The following is a 15,553-nucleotide window of genomic DNA, read 5'->3' on the forward strand; positions in this document are numbered from 1 at the left end:
TAAAAATGTTACTGATTTCTCTATCCATTTCTCTGTCCATTGGCTTTTATGAATAACAATAGAAATTAAAAAAGACCAAAGTCAAAAAGGTGTATTTTATTTAACAGTTTTTTTTTCTAAACCGTTACGTTATTTAGATGATCGTGGGTTTCGAAAGCAGTTATTTGGTTATTTGTCAACTTTTCTAAAACTGCCACTTTGTATTAGGGTAAATAGCGACATCTACTGTTAATATTTGTCCCTACTGCCCACCTCCCGGAAGAAAGTATGGGTACTGAACATTTTCGCCAGGACAGAAAGGAAGTATCGTGCAATTTCTAAAAGGTTAATGTTGAAATGGCATCATTCACGGCTCGTGTGATTATTTGCATATTGGCGCTGTTAAACTTTATCTTTGTTTTTATAACTGGTGCAGAATTCGTACGTTTTATCTCTTTTCGTGTGATATATCATAACATCACCGGAGATTCATCACTATGTCAAGGTATGTTTCCCGACTCGTAGGCAGAAGTGTTCATTTGAAAAAGTAAGAAGTTATGTTCGGAAATGTTGCTTAAAGTTACAGTACTCTTCTGATTAAATTTCTGTTTACATTGTTAGTGTGTTTTGTAGCATTGTTATACTGGCGAATTGCATTAATTGCAATAAAGAAAGTTTTTTGAGCCGGTATGGTGCTTGTAGAAAAAAGTTCCAATACAAATGATATTCAATACTTAACGCTAATAAAATCTAATGCGCATGTGCAACCCTTAAGTATAACAGCCCGGCTAGCTCAGTCGGTAGAGCATGAGACTCTTAATCTCAGGGTCGTGGGTTCGAGCCCCACGTTGGGCGCTACATTTTTATTTTAAGTTAAAATAACAGTGATTTAAAATATACATCGGAGTAAAAGGATAATACTTTAACAATTTTAATTGAATAGAATGGTGCCCAGTCTAGAGCAGTTCCTCATCCTATCCATTTTTCCTAATATCACACAGACTCTGTACCATGGTCTGTAGCGTTGTGGGACAGCTCTGTTCTCAATGCGGTGGTCGTGGATATGGGGCTTCTAGCTCTTTTCGTTGTCCAGCATAGCCTATTGGCCCGGGCCCCAATCAAGCAGGTCTGTCAGTCTGTCCTTGGGGTCCTGAATCGGGCTATGTACTGCTTCACCACTGCTTTGACTCTCCAGGTGAGACACACTTTAATTTAGAAATTCTAATGCAAATGTTACATTTGAATACCCTTTTTCTGCCATACTTCACTGTCTTCTCCATGTTCCAGATATTGATGCAGTACTGGGAGCCTGTGAAGGAGGCTCCCTGTCTGTGGTCAGTGCGTAATGCCCCATGGAATACCTGGTTCCCTCTGCTCTGTTTCGCCCTGCACTTCCTCTGCTGGTCCATCATTTGCAGTATACTGCTGGTCTTCGACTATCCAGAACTACTGGGCGTCAAGCAGGTAAAGTAAACCCATGATGATCGTGGCAAGGAGCGACATTGTCACGTATTTGCGATCAGAGGACCATTAGTTCAAGCACATTAAGGGGACCGGTACATAATTGGTGATACTGCCACTGTGGTAACATTTGCACAAGCTTTTAATTTCTTGGATGTAATTAAAACATTTTAATTATCCTGATTAGACTATTAATTTGTCTGCAATAGAATGGTAAAAAAAGATCATTTGTAAGCAATATAAAAAACAGATTTCTTAGCCTTTTTATAGAGTATCTTCCATAACTCCACAGCTGTGCACTGCTGCTTTTTATGAACTTCCTTTTTTTAATGATAGAAATTACTTGACTAATAGCTACTTCATCAGTATAGTGTGTTTAATAGAATGGCGTTGTGTAAGCAAAAAAATCAAGCAATCTTATGATGAATGCACAAACTGTAAGTGGCTTTGGATAAGAATGTCTGCAGAATTACAAGCATTTTTGTCATTTTTGTCATACTCCCTGTCTCTTCTATCCATCCATCTTCCTCAGGTTTATTATGAGTGCCTTGGTTTGGGAGACCCTTTGGCTCTGAAGTCCACCCGGGCTCAGCGTCTCTTCGCCCACCTGCGTCACCCTGTGTGTGTGGAGCTGGCTGTGGTGCTCTGGCTCGTCCCTGCGCTGTCCCTGGACAGGCTGCTGCTAGCGGGGAGTCTGTCGGCCTACCTGGCCTTGGCTCACTCCCTGGACACGCAGGACTGTGCCTATCTCAGGGTCCAGCTGCAAAGCAAACTGCAACTCTTTTCTCTGCCACACGGGGATGCTGCTCAAGAAAATGACACTAACAAGCAGGAGTAAAATAAACTCATTGGTTTTTATAAATGACACATTAAAAGCCGGTTTCACCGCAATAAAAAATTTGTTAAATGCTCAACAATTATGTTTATACAATTACACAATTGGGGTATCAAGGTGTCACGGTGAAATCCCAATCACATGTTATTATTCAATTAAAAGCATAACACTTGCATGTGGCGTAAACAGAAAACGGTCAAAAAACAAATGTGCTTTATTAAGGAGAACAAAATTAAAGGAGCTGGGTCTCATAAGGCTATTGTGATTTTTTTGATTATTCTTTCTTTATAAGCCTTAGGTTTAATTCAACTTACCACTGATGTACGCTACTCTCGCGGATGCTTCCTCAACTACAATGTTGCCAACAACGTCTCGTGTCATTTTAAAACTCAGCTCCCAAAAGGGAAAACAAACACCTTTTTGCTTTCATATCGAGACTAACCCGATCTACAGAGCAAATCGTTTGCTAGATTTTGAGCTTTGCATGTCTTAATATCTGTCAAATATCGAATGTCAAACTAACTTTATCCGGGTAGTATAGCTACTGGTATAGGCCGCCACTGGGATCTTATCCAGAATGTAGTTAGAATCCTACCAGCGCGACATGTTTTTCACCTCACTACGGGTATTTTGCTACATCTCCGCCCTGAATGTCAGCAGCACGTTCTGCCTGCGGTGACCCCTTCACTCCCCAGTCTCTTCCAATTAGAGGGACAAACGGATGACGGGATGGGTGACCTGCAGACGGGAGTTTTCTTTAAACGCCTTTTCTTAGGTCAGCCAATATGGTGTGTGCCACTAACTCCCTTGACGGAATTTAAAGTAATTATCGGATTACAGTAGTCGGACAGCACTGAAGCCGGGAATATTTACTACCAATGGAGGTGTTTTAAGTGTACATGCTCTGATTCACAGTGAGGTCGTTGTTAGATAACAGAGCTATATAAACATTAGTAATCCTGACTTTTTGACAACATCGATTAATCAACTAGACATTGGAAAGCATTAGGCAAAGACCAATCTTCTTCAAATTGGTGCTTCGAGCGCATTACGCACGACCGGAGGCGCAGAGTCGCCCTTGAAGTGGGAGATGGCAACTCTCAAACCAACACAAACATAACCGCGCAACACCGAAGGTTTGGTAAGTTGGGGAAATCATTTTTTTAAATATTATTGAAAAGCTCAAACCGAGATGCAATTGGTGAACGTTTGGAATGCAAACAGACATACATGTGAAGAGGCAAAGGCTGCATTTACATCTTAACAAAAACGCAAAACTATTTGTTGAACGTACAATTGACTTTATATTCAGGTCATTTAACCATAATGAAGAAGCGTGTAGAAACATGTAATCGTCTACATTGAGTTACATAGCCACAGTTTTGTATACAAATGTAGGCCCATTAAGCTACATTTGAATAAAATATATACAGTTATTTGAAAGCTAGGTTTGTCACTCCATTCTTTTTCTGTGATTATTTCAAAAGGGCAGTGTCTTACACAATTTAAATCTAAACTTGATTCAATTATTTTAAGCATCTTCTAATGTGTCCCTTGCCATTGCCAGAGCATCAAAAGAGAAGATTAAGCAACTTGCCGAAAGCAAGATCTCTTCTCTGTTATGTCTGTCTCTTCTTTACCGGAATGGAAACAACTCCTGCTGGAGCGAAAAAGGAGGGAGGAGGAGGAACGAGAGAAAAGGGAAAAAGAAGAGGAGGCCAAACTAGCCAGCATGCCTGCCTGGAAGAGAGGGATCATCCAGAGGAGGAGAAAGAAACTGGACAGTTCCGGGGACAAGGAGAGGGAGGGCCCCCAAGTCAAGGAGGGCAGGTCCCCCTCTGATGCTATGAGTGACCCGGACAGCTCTACACTGGTGCAGGTGGGAAGTGAACCACCACTTAGCCCAGATGCCACAGGGCTGTGGCTGGACGAAGAGGCTAAACCTCAGAGTCAGGTGTTATTGGAGACTATCACCCCTGTCCATCAAAACCCCTTCATTCGCACACATGGCGGATGGAGGAGGGGAAGAGAAGCAGAGAAGGCTGGGGAGACTGGTCACGAGAAAGGGAATGACCAAGAAATAGAGCTTGGGAGAGAAAGGGAAAAGGAGAAAGAAAAAGGCCATGTCAAAGGTTATGATGGGGAGTCAGGGAGAGGAAGAGATATAGAAATTAGGATTGAGCGATACAGGGACAGAAGTGCCGGGAGAGAGATGAGCCAGGATGCTGTTCGAGACCAGGAAAGGGAATGTCCAAGGGGGAAAAAAGAGGAGGAGAGAGAGGAAGGAGACTTAGATCCTCCAAGCCCCAAGTACCCCCACCCACAAGTCCCAGGCCTTCGTACCATCAGAGCAGACAACATCATCATCATTGAACAAGACAGGAAGGGAAGTGATGAAAGGAGAGGTAGAAGGAGAGAGTCGGAGAAGGAGATGATGGATGACGAGCAGGAAAAAAGAGGTGTGAAGATGGACCTGAGGGAGCTTCTGGCTGGTGGAGGGAGTGTCACAGAGATCAGAGCCTCAGAAGTACTGATCATTAAACCTTTAGCTGGTGCAGAGGACTGCAGAAGTGGAGGTCTAAAAGGGACAGGCCGGGAAGGAGATGGAGAAAGAGGGAGAGAAGCAAAATGCAGTAAAGATGGAAGAAAGGACTGTGAGGGGGAGCTGGAGAGAGGGGTGACATGGAGGATGACAAAAGATAAAGAGCGGGAGAAAGATCGGCCATGGACACAATCTTCTGAAAAACTGGAAAGGAAATTTGACACGGACGATGGTCTCCACAACGAGAGAGGAGTTCGGGTGAGTGAGCTGCTTAGTAAATTTGGTGAACATACAAAGAAATTCAGAGAACATCCAAAGCTCCCATCCCGGTCTAAAAGCTCAGAGTGTTTCATCCGTCTAGACAGGGACAGTGAAATGTCTGGTCTGGACAAGGACGATTGCGGGGGGGAGGAGAACAATTTAGGATTCAGAGGTGTTCCCAAAAGGTCATTGAGCTTCTCCGACCGGGTGAAATGCGCAAAAGAGAATGGTATGAAGGATGAGGGGAACCATGATAAGATGGTGGAGAGGACATATTCAGACAGGCGGGTGGCTCCCTGGAGAAAGGTAAAGGAGAGGGACTGTTCTGAGAAGACCTGGCTCTCAGATAAAGAGCAGGCAAGGAAGCTTAGAGAGGGATGTAAGAAAGCAGAAAGGGAGGTAGTGGGAGGGCCTGAGAGACTGCCTTCTTTGGAAAGCATAAAAGGAAAAGAGATTGACCATGGGGTTGTGACAGCAACCTCTGTGGAGTCCGGGTGTAGTATCAAGGCAACAGCAGAGCTAACTGAGAATATGTATGGGGAGGCTGGCTTTACAATGGCCTCTGTTAAAAACACAGAGGCCTCATTCGCCCGTAGAGTGTCCATCAAACACGATGGGCGAGACACGGCAGTGGAAATGGATGTCAAGCAAATGAAAGAGGAAAATGAGAGGTGGATGGAAAGGGCAAAGAGCACAGAGAGAGAGGTGGTGATTGCAAGACAGGCAGAGCCACAAATGTGGGAAAGAAGGTCATCAGACTTCAGGAGAGGATCTGACGTAAGGAGGGGGTCAGATGTGAGGGACTGCACAATTTCTGTCGAAACCACCCCGCATAATTGTGTGATCACCCTGTCTGTAGACAGAGCCAATCCCCCGCAGTCTGCTGATAGCCAGTACAGACATGAATCCACATTTACAGAGTGCTCAGCTAACTTACTCAGCACTGTGGCACATAGAGGAACAGGGCACCATTCATCCCAGTCGCCACTGTCACATTACACAGAGGATCTCATCAATAAGATTGAAAAATTTGGAGAGACAGCAAATGAACGTGACAATCACAAAGGGACCCAAACATCGACACAGGAATACAAAGGCATGATTGGGGAGAACATTGAAACTGTCAGGGTGAACAAAGCTTTTAGGGCGCCAGGAGAGCTTAGCAAAGACATTGCACAGCCACCTGGTGCAGACAAACACAGTCACCTCGAAAAGTCAGTTCAGGAAGTGACCCCTAAGTGTCCTAAGTCCCCAAAGCCCGTTACCTCTGTTGGAGTCCCCCCAATACCTCATGATATCCACATTCCCACAACGGTGTTCTACGGTGTGGGGGAAACATCAGGGAAGAAAAGGCCAAGCCTCCACAGTGAAGACGAAGACCAGAGCTGTGATGGAGAAGGAGGGAAGGATGTGGAGAGAAGGGATAGTTGGAGGATGGGCAAGCCCTTGTCTCGCATTGAATCCCTGAGAGAGAAAATCCGTCAGAGAGAGGAGAAGCCGAGGAACATGGAGGGAGCGTCAGGGGATGAGGAAGATGCACCTGAGGGGATGGACAAGGCTAGAAGAGCTTCAAGTTCAGACAAGTGTGAGGAAGGAGAGCAGGGAAGCCAAATGGAGCGAGAGAGACAGAGACAGGAAAGCTCTGCACCGCAGACAATACCGACACAGGAAGTGAGCGTGTCGAAAGCCGGCCCCCAGCTTCCTGTTCCTCTCTTGTTCTCGCAAGCTGTCAAAGAAGAGGAAGAAACCATTGCAGTCTCCAAAGTCAACTCGTTCAGTTCTCACACCGTTGAGAGAGAGGAAGATCCAACAAAACATGTAGTAGATGAGTTAAGGTGCGACAGCAGTCGGCAGAGAAAACAGGACACCAGAGGCAGAGGAGGTGGAGGAGACGGAGAGGATAAACCCTCAGAGGAAGAGCACAGGCAGCATTATCTGCCCCTTTTGCGCTCACGCTCACCTTCACCATTAAACTCCATCTTCCCCTCACCGCCTCACCCGCACTCTCTTGCTGAGATGAGCCGGATTTATAACTTGAAAACGGTGGGGTCCAGGACAGCGGTGTGCATGAGTGAGAGGACCATGGATAGACCAATCCAATCACCCAGTACCAAGGTACAATCCCAACTATCGGCAGCACAAAAGGAGCCATGCAGTCCGGAGAGGACGGTTGGGAGGCTGACACAGAAGCAGCTGTGGGTTGGTGGGGTGGCATTGGGGAGCAAGGCTTCGACAAGCGATGAGCAGGCCGGATTTCAGACTGTACAGCGTCAGGTAGAGCAGCTTCAGTTGCGAGATCAACAGGAAGTACCGAGAATGTCACACGATGACAATGCGGCCCTGCCTTCCCTTAGTCAGAAAACACATTTTAAGGATCGGGAGTCTCAAGCTGAGCCAGACCCCAGGGTATCGCAGAACCAGCCAAATAATGAAACGGAGCAGGAGCAACCAAGGCAAAAGGACCAACAAACACCTCGAAGTCCTGTAAAGTGTAAGTCTTCTCCACAACTGCTATCTGAAAGGACTCCTCAACCCAAGCTAGCCCAGTCTAATCAGCCTGCATCCATTACCATCAACTCTAGACCTCTCCTGACACCCTCTCCTGAGAATGCATTACACCCAGACCGAGGTGTCCCGCCGGTACCATCATCCTCCCCATGCTCACCTACCCCACCCCAGTCAGCCTCTCCTTCCTCCTCCCCCTCGCCGACCCTGTTCACCATCCGGAGCGCATCTGGAGGCAAGCAGGTCAAAAGGGGCACCACCATCACCATCACCCCCCGGAAGCCTGTCGGAGGTGCAGCCGTGGAAGCAGTGGCAGTGTCCTCAGGACCCCCAGCCAAGACGTCTGCCCAAGCCCAGCTGCCGGTCCTAACTGAGGTTGCGGAGACAGGCAAGAAGAGGTACCCCACTGCAGAGGAGATCGAAGTGATTGGCGGGTATCAGAACCTGCACAAGTCCTGTCTAGTCAAGAGTCCCAAAGGGACTCGCAAAGGGGTGAGTCCAGACTGCCGGTCAGCTTATTTCAGCCTATACACCACAATGTACCAATGGTGCATAATATCTTACCTTAGTGATCATAGATTCCATCCTCTTAGGTTGGGGCTCATATAGACACAAGACAATCACAGAAATAGTAACTTAACAGGCTCAGTACTTTATAGGATTACATTTATGAAAGGTTTGAACTTCTACTGAGACTCAAAAATGTCAGAAAATGTCACCTCGTCCCCCCTGCCTTCTTTGTAACCTGTTCAACCCGCCCCCCCCCATCCCTTTCACTAGCATAAGAACATCCTGTATGTTAGCACTGAGAAGTAAGAACACAAACTGAGTTAATCCTGTTAAAGCCTTATCAAGCACGACATCATGATTCTCAGGTGTAAGGAAACCTACCACTAGCACAGGCTCTGTGATCTTGTGTGTACAATAGACAAACAGGGAAACTCCATTTTGTGAGTGTAACCCTAATGTATAGCGCTACCACTCAAATATGTCAAATTTGCCCCAAAGAGTGGAGGAAACCACATAACCAGACAGACAGCAACCCATCCACCTCCCCGTTACTTTGTCTTGACTAAATATTTAGCAGAGATTAGCTTTGTGGGTTGTGAATAAATTCTCACTTCTTTGTGTCTTCTAAAGAAAGACAAAATTAGCCCTTAGTACTTTACTCTGAAGTTAAGGGAATGTTTGTTTTTACACTAGATCCCCTTTTTGTACAGTGAAAGGAAAACACTAGGATCCATAGCCTTTCACAGAGTGAGTGCTTCCAAAATGGCATGCTATTCCCAAAACAGTGCACTACTGTTGACCAAAGCACTGCATGGGGAATAAGGTACAGGACTACAGTAATTAGGACACCTACAAAACAAAATGGCTTATCAGAGCAGAACTAAATAAAACAGGCACTCGCCGTCTCCCGACACATGGTATAAGTGATTTAGAATGGGATGAGTGTAGCTTTGGAATTGGATGAGTATAGCTTTGGAGTAGTATGAGTAAACTTTTAAAATGGGATGATTTGGTTTACTTTGATTTGTAAATACATCTATTGTTGGTGAAACATTATGGTTACTCACGCAGCATTAGTGTTCGCTTACCTAGTGCATTTTGTTATTTTGTCAGCATTTAGCCTATCAGCATTTTATTTCCTCTGGTTTTCAGTCCATAATGTAACATGTTATTTAGTTAATGGTCTGCGTCACACCATTATATTGCAGGTTACGTCCTCTGCCAGATCCTGTTGTTCAATGAGTGAGCCCTTGTTGCTTTTCCGACAAGTCTTTCTTTGTTTTTTTTTCAGTTTCAGCTGAGTTTGTTTTGCTGCATTGGAATTTTGGCAAACACTTTTGACCAAGTTGACCTCTTGGCATATTATAGCAGCACAGCATTTTCCGAGTGGGAAAGGAATGAATAGTCAATGCCATCCTTCAAAGTCTTGTTCAAATTTTGAAATTTAGGCTAAGAAATGAATGATAACACCTCAAAGAAAAAATAAATGATTAATGGAACTGTTTATTCTTGATATGAATTAACGTCAGTCAATTCAAAGTAAAAACTAAAATATATATGTAGTCAATGGTCTTTTAAATTAGCTAAAGCAAAAATATTTTCAAACATAAGTGCATATTTTTGTCCATTCTTTTAAGTTTGCTACTTGAAATGACTGCCTTCACCTCCAATTAACCACAGTCCTGTCCTACTGTAACCATTTTTCCCATTTATGATTTAGCAAATCGGGTCATTGGACACACTTGGTGTGTTGTGGAGGAAGTCTCTCATTTGTCAGTGAAAGAGGAGGGCGGGATCAAAAGAGAAATAAGGGGAAACTCAACAAACTTGCTGACTTCCTAGCTCAAACATGGCAACGTTGAGTTCCGAATGCCACTGTACTCCCTACATAGTGCACTACTTTTGACAAGAGCGCTATGGTCTCTGGTCAGTAGTAGCGCACTATATAGGGAAAAGGGTGGCATTTGGTAGGTAGTCACTTCATGTTTGCTCTCATTTCCTTTTTCAGGCCTACTCACTTCCTCAGAATGATAGACAGTGAATTTATTTTTATTTTGAATTAATAAATTATGCAGTGTACAGGTATTCAACTCTGGACCATGAAGCCATTTTCACTCCATTTTTTTATTGCAAACCTCTAATCAGGGACTTATTCAGACCTTGGACACCAAGTTGGTGCAGTTAACGATGAGGTAGAACAGAAAACCCGCAGGATCCAGACCTTGAAGAGTAAGAGTTGAATACCCCTACACCAGTGTTTCTTAATCCTGGTCCTCAGGACCCAAAGGGGTGCCAGTTTTTGTTTTTGCCCAAGCACTCACACACCTGATTCAAACTAAAGGCGTGATGATAGGTTGAATATGTCAATCAAATGTGTAGATGGTAGGGAAACATTTGAATCAGGTGTGTAAGTGCTTGGGCAAAAACAAAAACGTGCTCCCTTTTGGGTCCCGAGGACCAGGATTAAGAAACACTGCCCTAAACTATAATGTAAGATCAAGATAGGCAACCATTTTAGATGCAGCACTTGCTTGAAGCAGCACACCGGCCATGGCTGCGAGTCTATTATTGGCACAGCACTGCCTAGGGTGGAGGAGGCATAGCCTGCATGGATTTACTCATCTCTAGCACCCCCTTAGGTAGGTTGGGCATTGGCCTCAGTTTCCCTGAGGTCTTCAATCAAATGAGTGAACCACCTAGAAATAGTGCAAGAGAACCAACTTTGGAAATTCGCCTTTCAGAAGGACAATGATTTCAAGCACTAGCCAAAGCAACATTAGTGTGGATCAAGAACAAAAAGGAGAATGTTTTAAAATCAAACTCTTGATCATAATCCCATTGAGAATATGTTGCGCTATTTGAAAATTGTAGTCCAAAAGCTTTGTCAAAACAGCATGGAGCAAATCTGCCAAAATAAATGTGCCAAAAACACTGCAACATTGTGTGGAAAGTTGGTACATACAGTATCTCACAAAATTGAGTACACCCCTCACATTTTTATAAATATTTGATTATATCTTTTCATGTGACAACACTGAAGAAATGACACTTTGCTACAATGTAAAGTAGTGAGTGTATGGCTTGTATAACAGTTGTAAATTTGCTGTTACTTCCTCAAAATAACACAACACAGCCATTAATGTCTAAACAGCTGGCAACAAAAGTGAGTACACCCCTAAGTGAAAATGTCCAAATTGGGCCCAAAGTGTCAATATTTTGTGTGGCCACCATTATTTTCCAGCATTGCTTTAACCCTCTTGAGCACAGAGTTCACCAGAGCTTCACAGGTTGCCACTGGAGTCGTCTTCCACTCATCACGGAGCTGTTAGATGTTAAAGACCTTGCGCTCCTCCACATTCCGTTTGAGGATTCCCCACAGATGCTCAATAGGGTTTAGGTCTGGGGACATGCTTGGCCAGTCCATCGCCTTTATCATCATCTTCTTTAGCAAGGCAGTGGTTGTCTTGGAGCTGTGTTCGCGGTCGTTATCATGTTGGAATACTGCCCTGTGGCCCAGTCTCCAAAGGGAGGGGATCATGTACAGTATGTCACTGTACATGTTGGCATTCATGGTTCCCTCAATGAACTCTAGTTCCCCAGTGCCGGCAGCACTCATGCAGCCCCAGACCATGACACTCACACCACTCTGCTTGACAGTAGGCAAGACACAATTGTCTTTGTACTCCTCACCTGGTTGCCCCCACACACGCTTGACACCATCTGAACTAAATATGTTTATCTTGGTCTCATCAGACCACAGGACATGGTTCCAGTAATCCATGTCCTTAGTCTGCTTGTCTTCAGCAAACTGTTTGCGTGCTTTCTTGTGCATCATATTTAGAAGAGGCTTCCTTCTGGGACGACAGCCATACAGACCAATTTGATGCCGTGTGTGGCGTATGGTCTGAGCACTGACTGGCTGACCCCCCACCCCTTCAACCTCTGCAGCAATGCTTGCAGCACTTATGCGTCTATTTCCCAAAGACAACCTCTGGATATGACGCTGAGCATGTGCACTCAACTTCTTTGGTCGACTATGGCGAGGCCTGTTCTGAGTGGAACCTGTACTGTTAAACCGTTGTATGGTCTTGGCCATCGTTGCTGCAGCACAGTTTCAGGGTCTTGGGAATCTTCTTATAGCCTATGCCATCTTTATGTAGTGCAACAATAATTTTTTTCAGATTCTCACAGTGTTCTTTCCCATGGTGCCATGTTGAACTTCCAATGACCAGTATGAGGGAGTGTGAGCGCGATAACACCAAATTTAACACACCTGCTCCCCATTCACAGGTGAGACCTTGTAACACTAATGAGTCACATGACACTGGGGAGGAAAATGGCTAATTGGGCCCAATTTGGACATTCTCACATAGGGGTGTACTCACTTTTGTTGCCAGCGGTTTAGACATTAATGGCTGTGTGTTGAGTTCTTTTGAGGGGACCTCAAATGTACACTGTTATATAAGCTGTACACTCACTCCTTCACATTGTAGCAAAGTGTCATTTCTTCAGTGTTGTCACATAAAAATATATATCTCACTTTTGTGAGATACTGTACATAAGTCTAAAGACTTAAAGCTGTTATTGCAGTTGAAGGTGACTACCAAATATAAATGGGAGTAGGTTGAATACCTGCTTAAGCAACATTTTTAACCCTTTTCATAAACAAATATTTTCCAAAATAATAACATTGTCAACTTACAAAAATTCAAAAGAATATATCAAAGAAAAATAAATGTCATGGTACCATTTGTACTTCAGTAATGAGGGACAATTGATTACTGGTCTCAATACCTTTGCAAGTCACTGTATATAATAGAACACATTCCCATTGCATTTCTTTAAGTGTTTCTTTAATTCTTGAGTGTTTCTTTACCCAAAAACATTCAAATGGCATTACCCTGGCAACATTTCACAGTAATTAGTACTGCAACTGAATCAACCAATACTCCGACCCATCCTCCAAGATGGAATATATCCAAACCTAATTGGATAATATTATTCACCTGAATGAATATCACCCGCTGAGTCCACACTAATTGAATAATGAGAAAAAACACCGAGAATCGTTTGCTTTGTCTCTTCAGTACCAAATCTTGTAATGTACTCCTAGTCGTTAATCACAGCTCTCCTAAACTGTAGTTGTCCTGCTTGTAACCTTTCAGTAGCCTATTGGTACCTGCTGGCCACCTGTTCCTCACGTTGCTGCCCTTGAGACAGTTTGACGTCAGCTCCCCCAAGCAGCGGCAGATCTCACCCAGGGGGGTGACTTGCGCTCTCCTCCTCAGTCTCCCACTTCCCCCTCCTCAATACCTAGGTTTCAGTATTGTTTCTGTTTCCCTGAAACTAGGCCATATCCTTGTAATGGTACAATTTTTGTTGTTGTCTAGCATTCCGTGTAAGTCATCATCATGTTTATGGTGTGATGGCGGCAATTAGCAACTCTCACGTTCTGAATTGTTCCTCTTTCTCTCCCACTCTGGTTCTCTGTCGCTCCTCTATTTTCTCCCCTGCTGTGTTAGCTGGGTTAATCAGTTCAGTCAGGGATCAGCCTCTTGGGCCTGAGCTCAATTTGTCCAACATCTCACCAGGTTAATTTCAGGAATGTGTTTGGTCAGTTGTTCTGTGATATATAACATAGATACATTAGAAATGTACCACACCAACCAATAATAGTGTCTTTAGATCTGGAGGACATCAACAGAATTTGGAGAGTTCCTTGAAATCTTTTCTCAGCAGCACAGACCTGAGTTCTGCATTCCACGAGAACAGCGACTGTTCAGCCCTTATTTTAGACATCCAGAAGTAAAAAGCTGTTGAGAATCTTTGTGTGTCCATGAGAGATTACCGCACCCTAAAACTGCCTGGAAGTGTGTTTCATGGCCAAGCACCCAGAGACCAAGTTTGATTTCCTTTTGTCCACGCAACATATCTACACCATAATAAACTCTGTGTCTGCGTTGAGTAAACAAGCTGAAGGCTACACACATTTTTGTCAGGATGTGTCAAACTAAGTACAACCTTATCCTGTCGTTTTAGTGAAGGCCTTCCATATTTCCCTTTCATACAAAAAGAAGGGCAAACGTATATCTTTTTTAATAATCCTTGCACTAAATCAGAACAGTAGATTGCTTAAAACATGTCCGTCCATAATAATTAACATAGCCTTGTCATCGTTCTGCAGCCTGAAAGTTGTCTCCATTGGGTGCTGTGTTCTAGCCCTCTACTATGTTTCTTTGCTTTCCACCCTCCAGGTGAAGGTGTGCTTTGATGACGCCCAGCTGGAGCAAATGTGCGAGTACCCATCAGAGAGCTCCCTGCTGGCTTCGACCCCCTCTCTGCCGAGTCAAGAGAAAGCAAAGGAGAACGAGGTGCAGGAGGAAGATGAGGAGGAGAGAGGAGCATTTGTGTCTAGGAGCAGGAATGTAGGGACGGCAGCTGGCCTCCGAGTGCTGAGAGTAGGTCAGTGTATGTCAGTCCCTTCCAACTAGCCAAAAACCTGCAGCTCATACCTGTAGTGTATTCATTAGTGCAAATGTTCACCGTTAAACTAAACGTTTCTTACTGGACATTATAAGATTAGTCCCTTTCTATTTCTGCTTGTTTTTATACATTTAATTCCTAGTGAATACACAACACATTAAGCTGTTGAATGTGGCTGCCAAATTCAAAAGTGTTTCAATTGTGACTTCTAACTCATCCTTGTCTTCTCCATTTTACAGATGAGTCTTGCCATCGGTAGACGTCAGCTGGCCAAATTGCCCAAATAAAGTGATTCAAGATTTTATTTGAACTAGTAATATGATCATACTTTTATTGTATTTGTCTGGGTGAAAACGATTGATTAAATGTTTGTATTATTTTTGGATGTACAGTGTTTTACTTTACATAGGATCAGGGGTTATCAGTTTGTATGAAAAAAAGATTTCATGCCATTTCTAATATGATTTGTGGTGTTGGAGCTTGTATTGGAGCAAGACTGGCACAAAATGTCAGCTTATCAAACAGTAAAGTGCATAGGACACGGGGAAACATGTTGCATAGTATAGCCTATAGGTTTGAATGTTCTGAATTCAAGTGAAGTATGTGTACCATCAGGCAGGTACTGTTGGGTGATGATCACGTGTCTATGCAAGTTAGTTGAAGAAAAGAGAACAGCAACGGTTTAGTTTCATGTAGCTTAGTTCAATAACATAAAGGCACCTATTGTATATGAAGTCTTTATCTGCACTATAAGAACAGTATTGTTCCCTATTCACTGCACTAATTTTGTCAGAGCCCTATGCAAAAGGGAATAGTTTGTCATTTCAGACTAAACCTAATGATGTTTATATCATCGGGTCCATGTGCCTGCTGGATTTGCTCATACACATGATATAAAGATCAGGTAAGTCTAGGATTAATTTTGAGCCTTGTTAACAACACCCATATGTAGTTTCTGGCGATCTTTGGCGAGTTGA

General features: G+C 43.7%; 2 protein-coding genes and 1 non-coding gene across 4 annotated transcripts; all 3 read left to right on the forward strand.

The window, feature by feature from the left end:
- Window positions 1–250: 250 nt before the first annotated feature.
- Window positions 251–2,531, forward strand: nrm (nurim). Its single transcript, XM_010900450.4, has 4 exons — window positions 251–484; window positions 981–1,174; window positions 1,267–1,443; window positions 1,973–2,531. Exons 1-4 carry the CDS (start codon window positions 337–339, stop codon window positions 2,276–2,278), a joined length of 825 nt encoding a protein of 274 aa, XP_010898752.1. The 5' UTR covers window positions 251–336; the 3' UTR covers window positions 2,279–2,531.
- On the forward strand, window positions 762–834 carry trnak-cuu. The gene has a single exon. It is a non-coding gene; the product is annotated as a tRNA-Lys (tRNA).
- Window positions 2,532–3,151: 620 nt separating the features above from the next.
- Window positions 3,152–14,955, forward strand: ppp1r18 (protein phosphatase 1, regulatory subunit 18). 2 transcript variants are annotated; one of them, XM_010900452.4, is made up of 4 exons: window positions 3,152–3,416; window positions 3,843–8,075; window positions 14,348–14,555; window positions 14,816–14,955. In XM_010900452.4, exons 2-4 carry the CDS (start codon window positions 3,897–3,899, stop codon window positions 14,833–14,835), a joined length of 4,407 nt encoding a protein of 1,468 aa, XP_010898754.2. In that variant the 5' UTR covers window positions 3,152–3,416; window positions 3,843–3,896; the 3' UTR covers window positions 14,836–14,955. The 2 variants fall into 2 exon arrangements, with proteins under 2 accessions (XP_010898754.2, XP_010898753.2); XM_010900451.4 differs by having other exon boundaries at window positions 14,348–14,551.
- The last annotated feature ends 598 nt before the right edge of the window (window positions 14,956–15,553 follow it).

The sequence above is a fragment of the Esox lucius genome, chromosome 10 (assembly GCF_011004845.1).
Source record: "Esox lucius isolate fEsoLuc1 chromosome 10, fEsoLuc1.pri, whole genome shotgun sequence".
NCBI classification, from domain to species: Eukaryota; Metazoa; Chordata; class Actinopteri; order Esociformes; family Esocidae; genus Esox; species Esox lucius.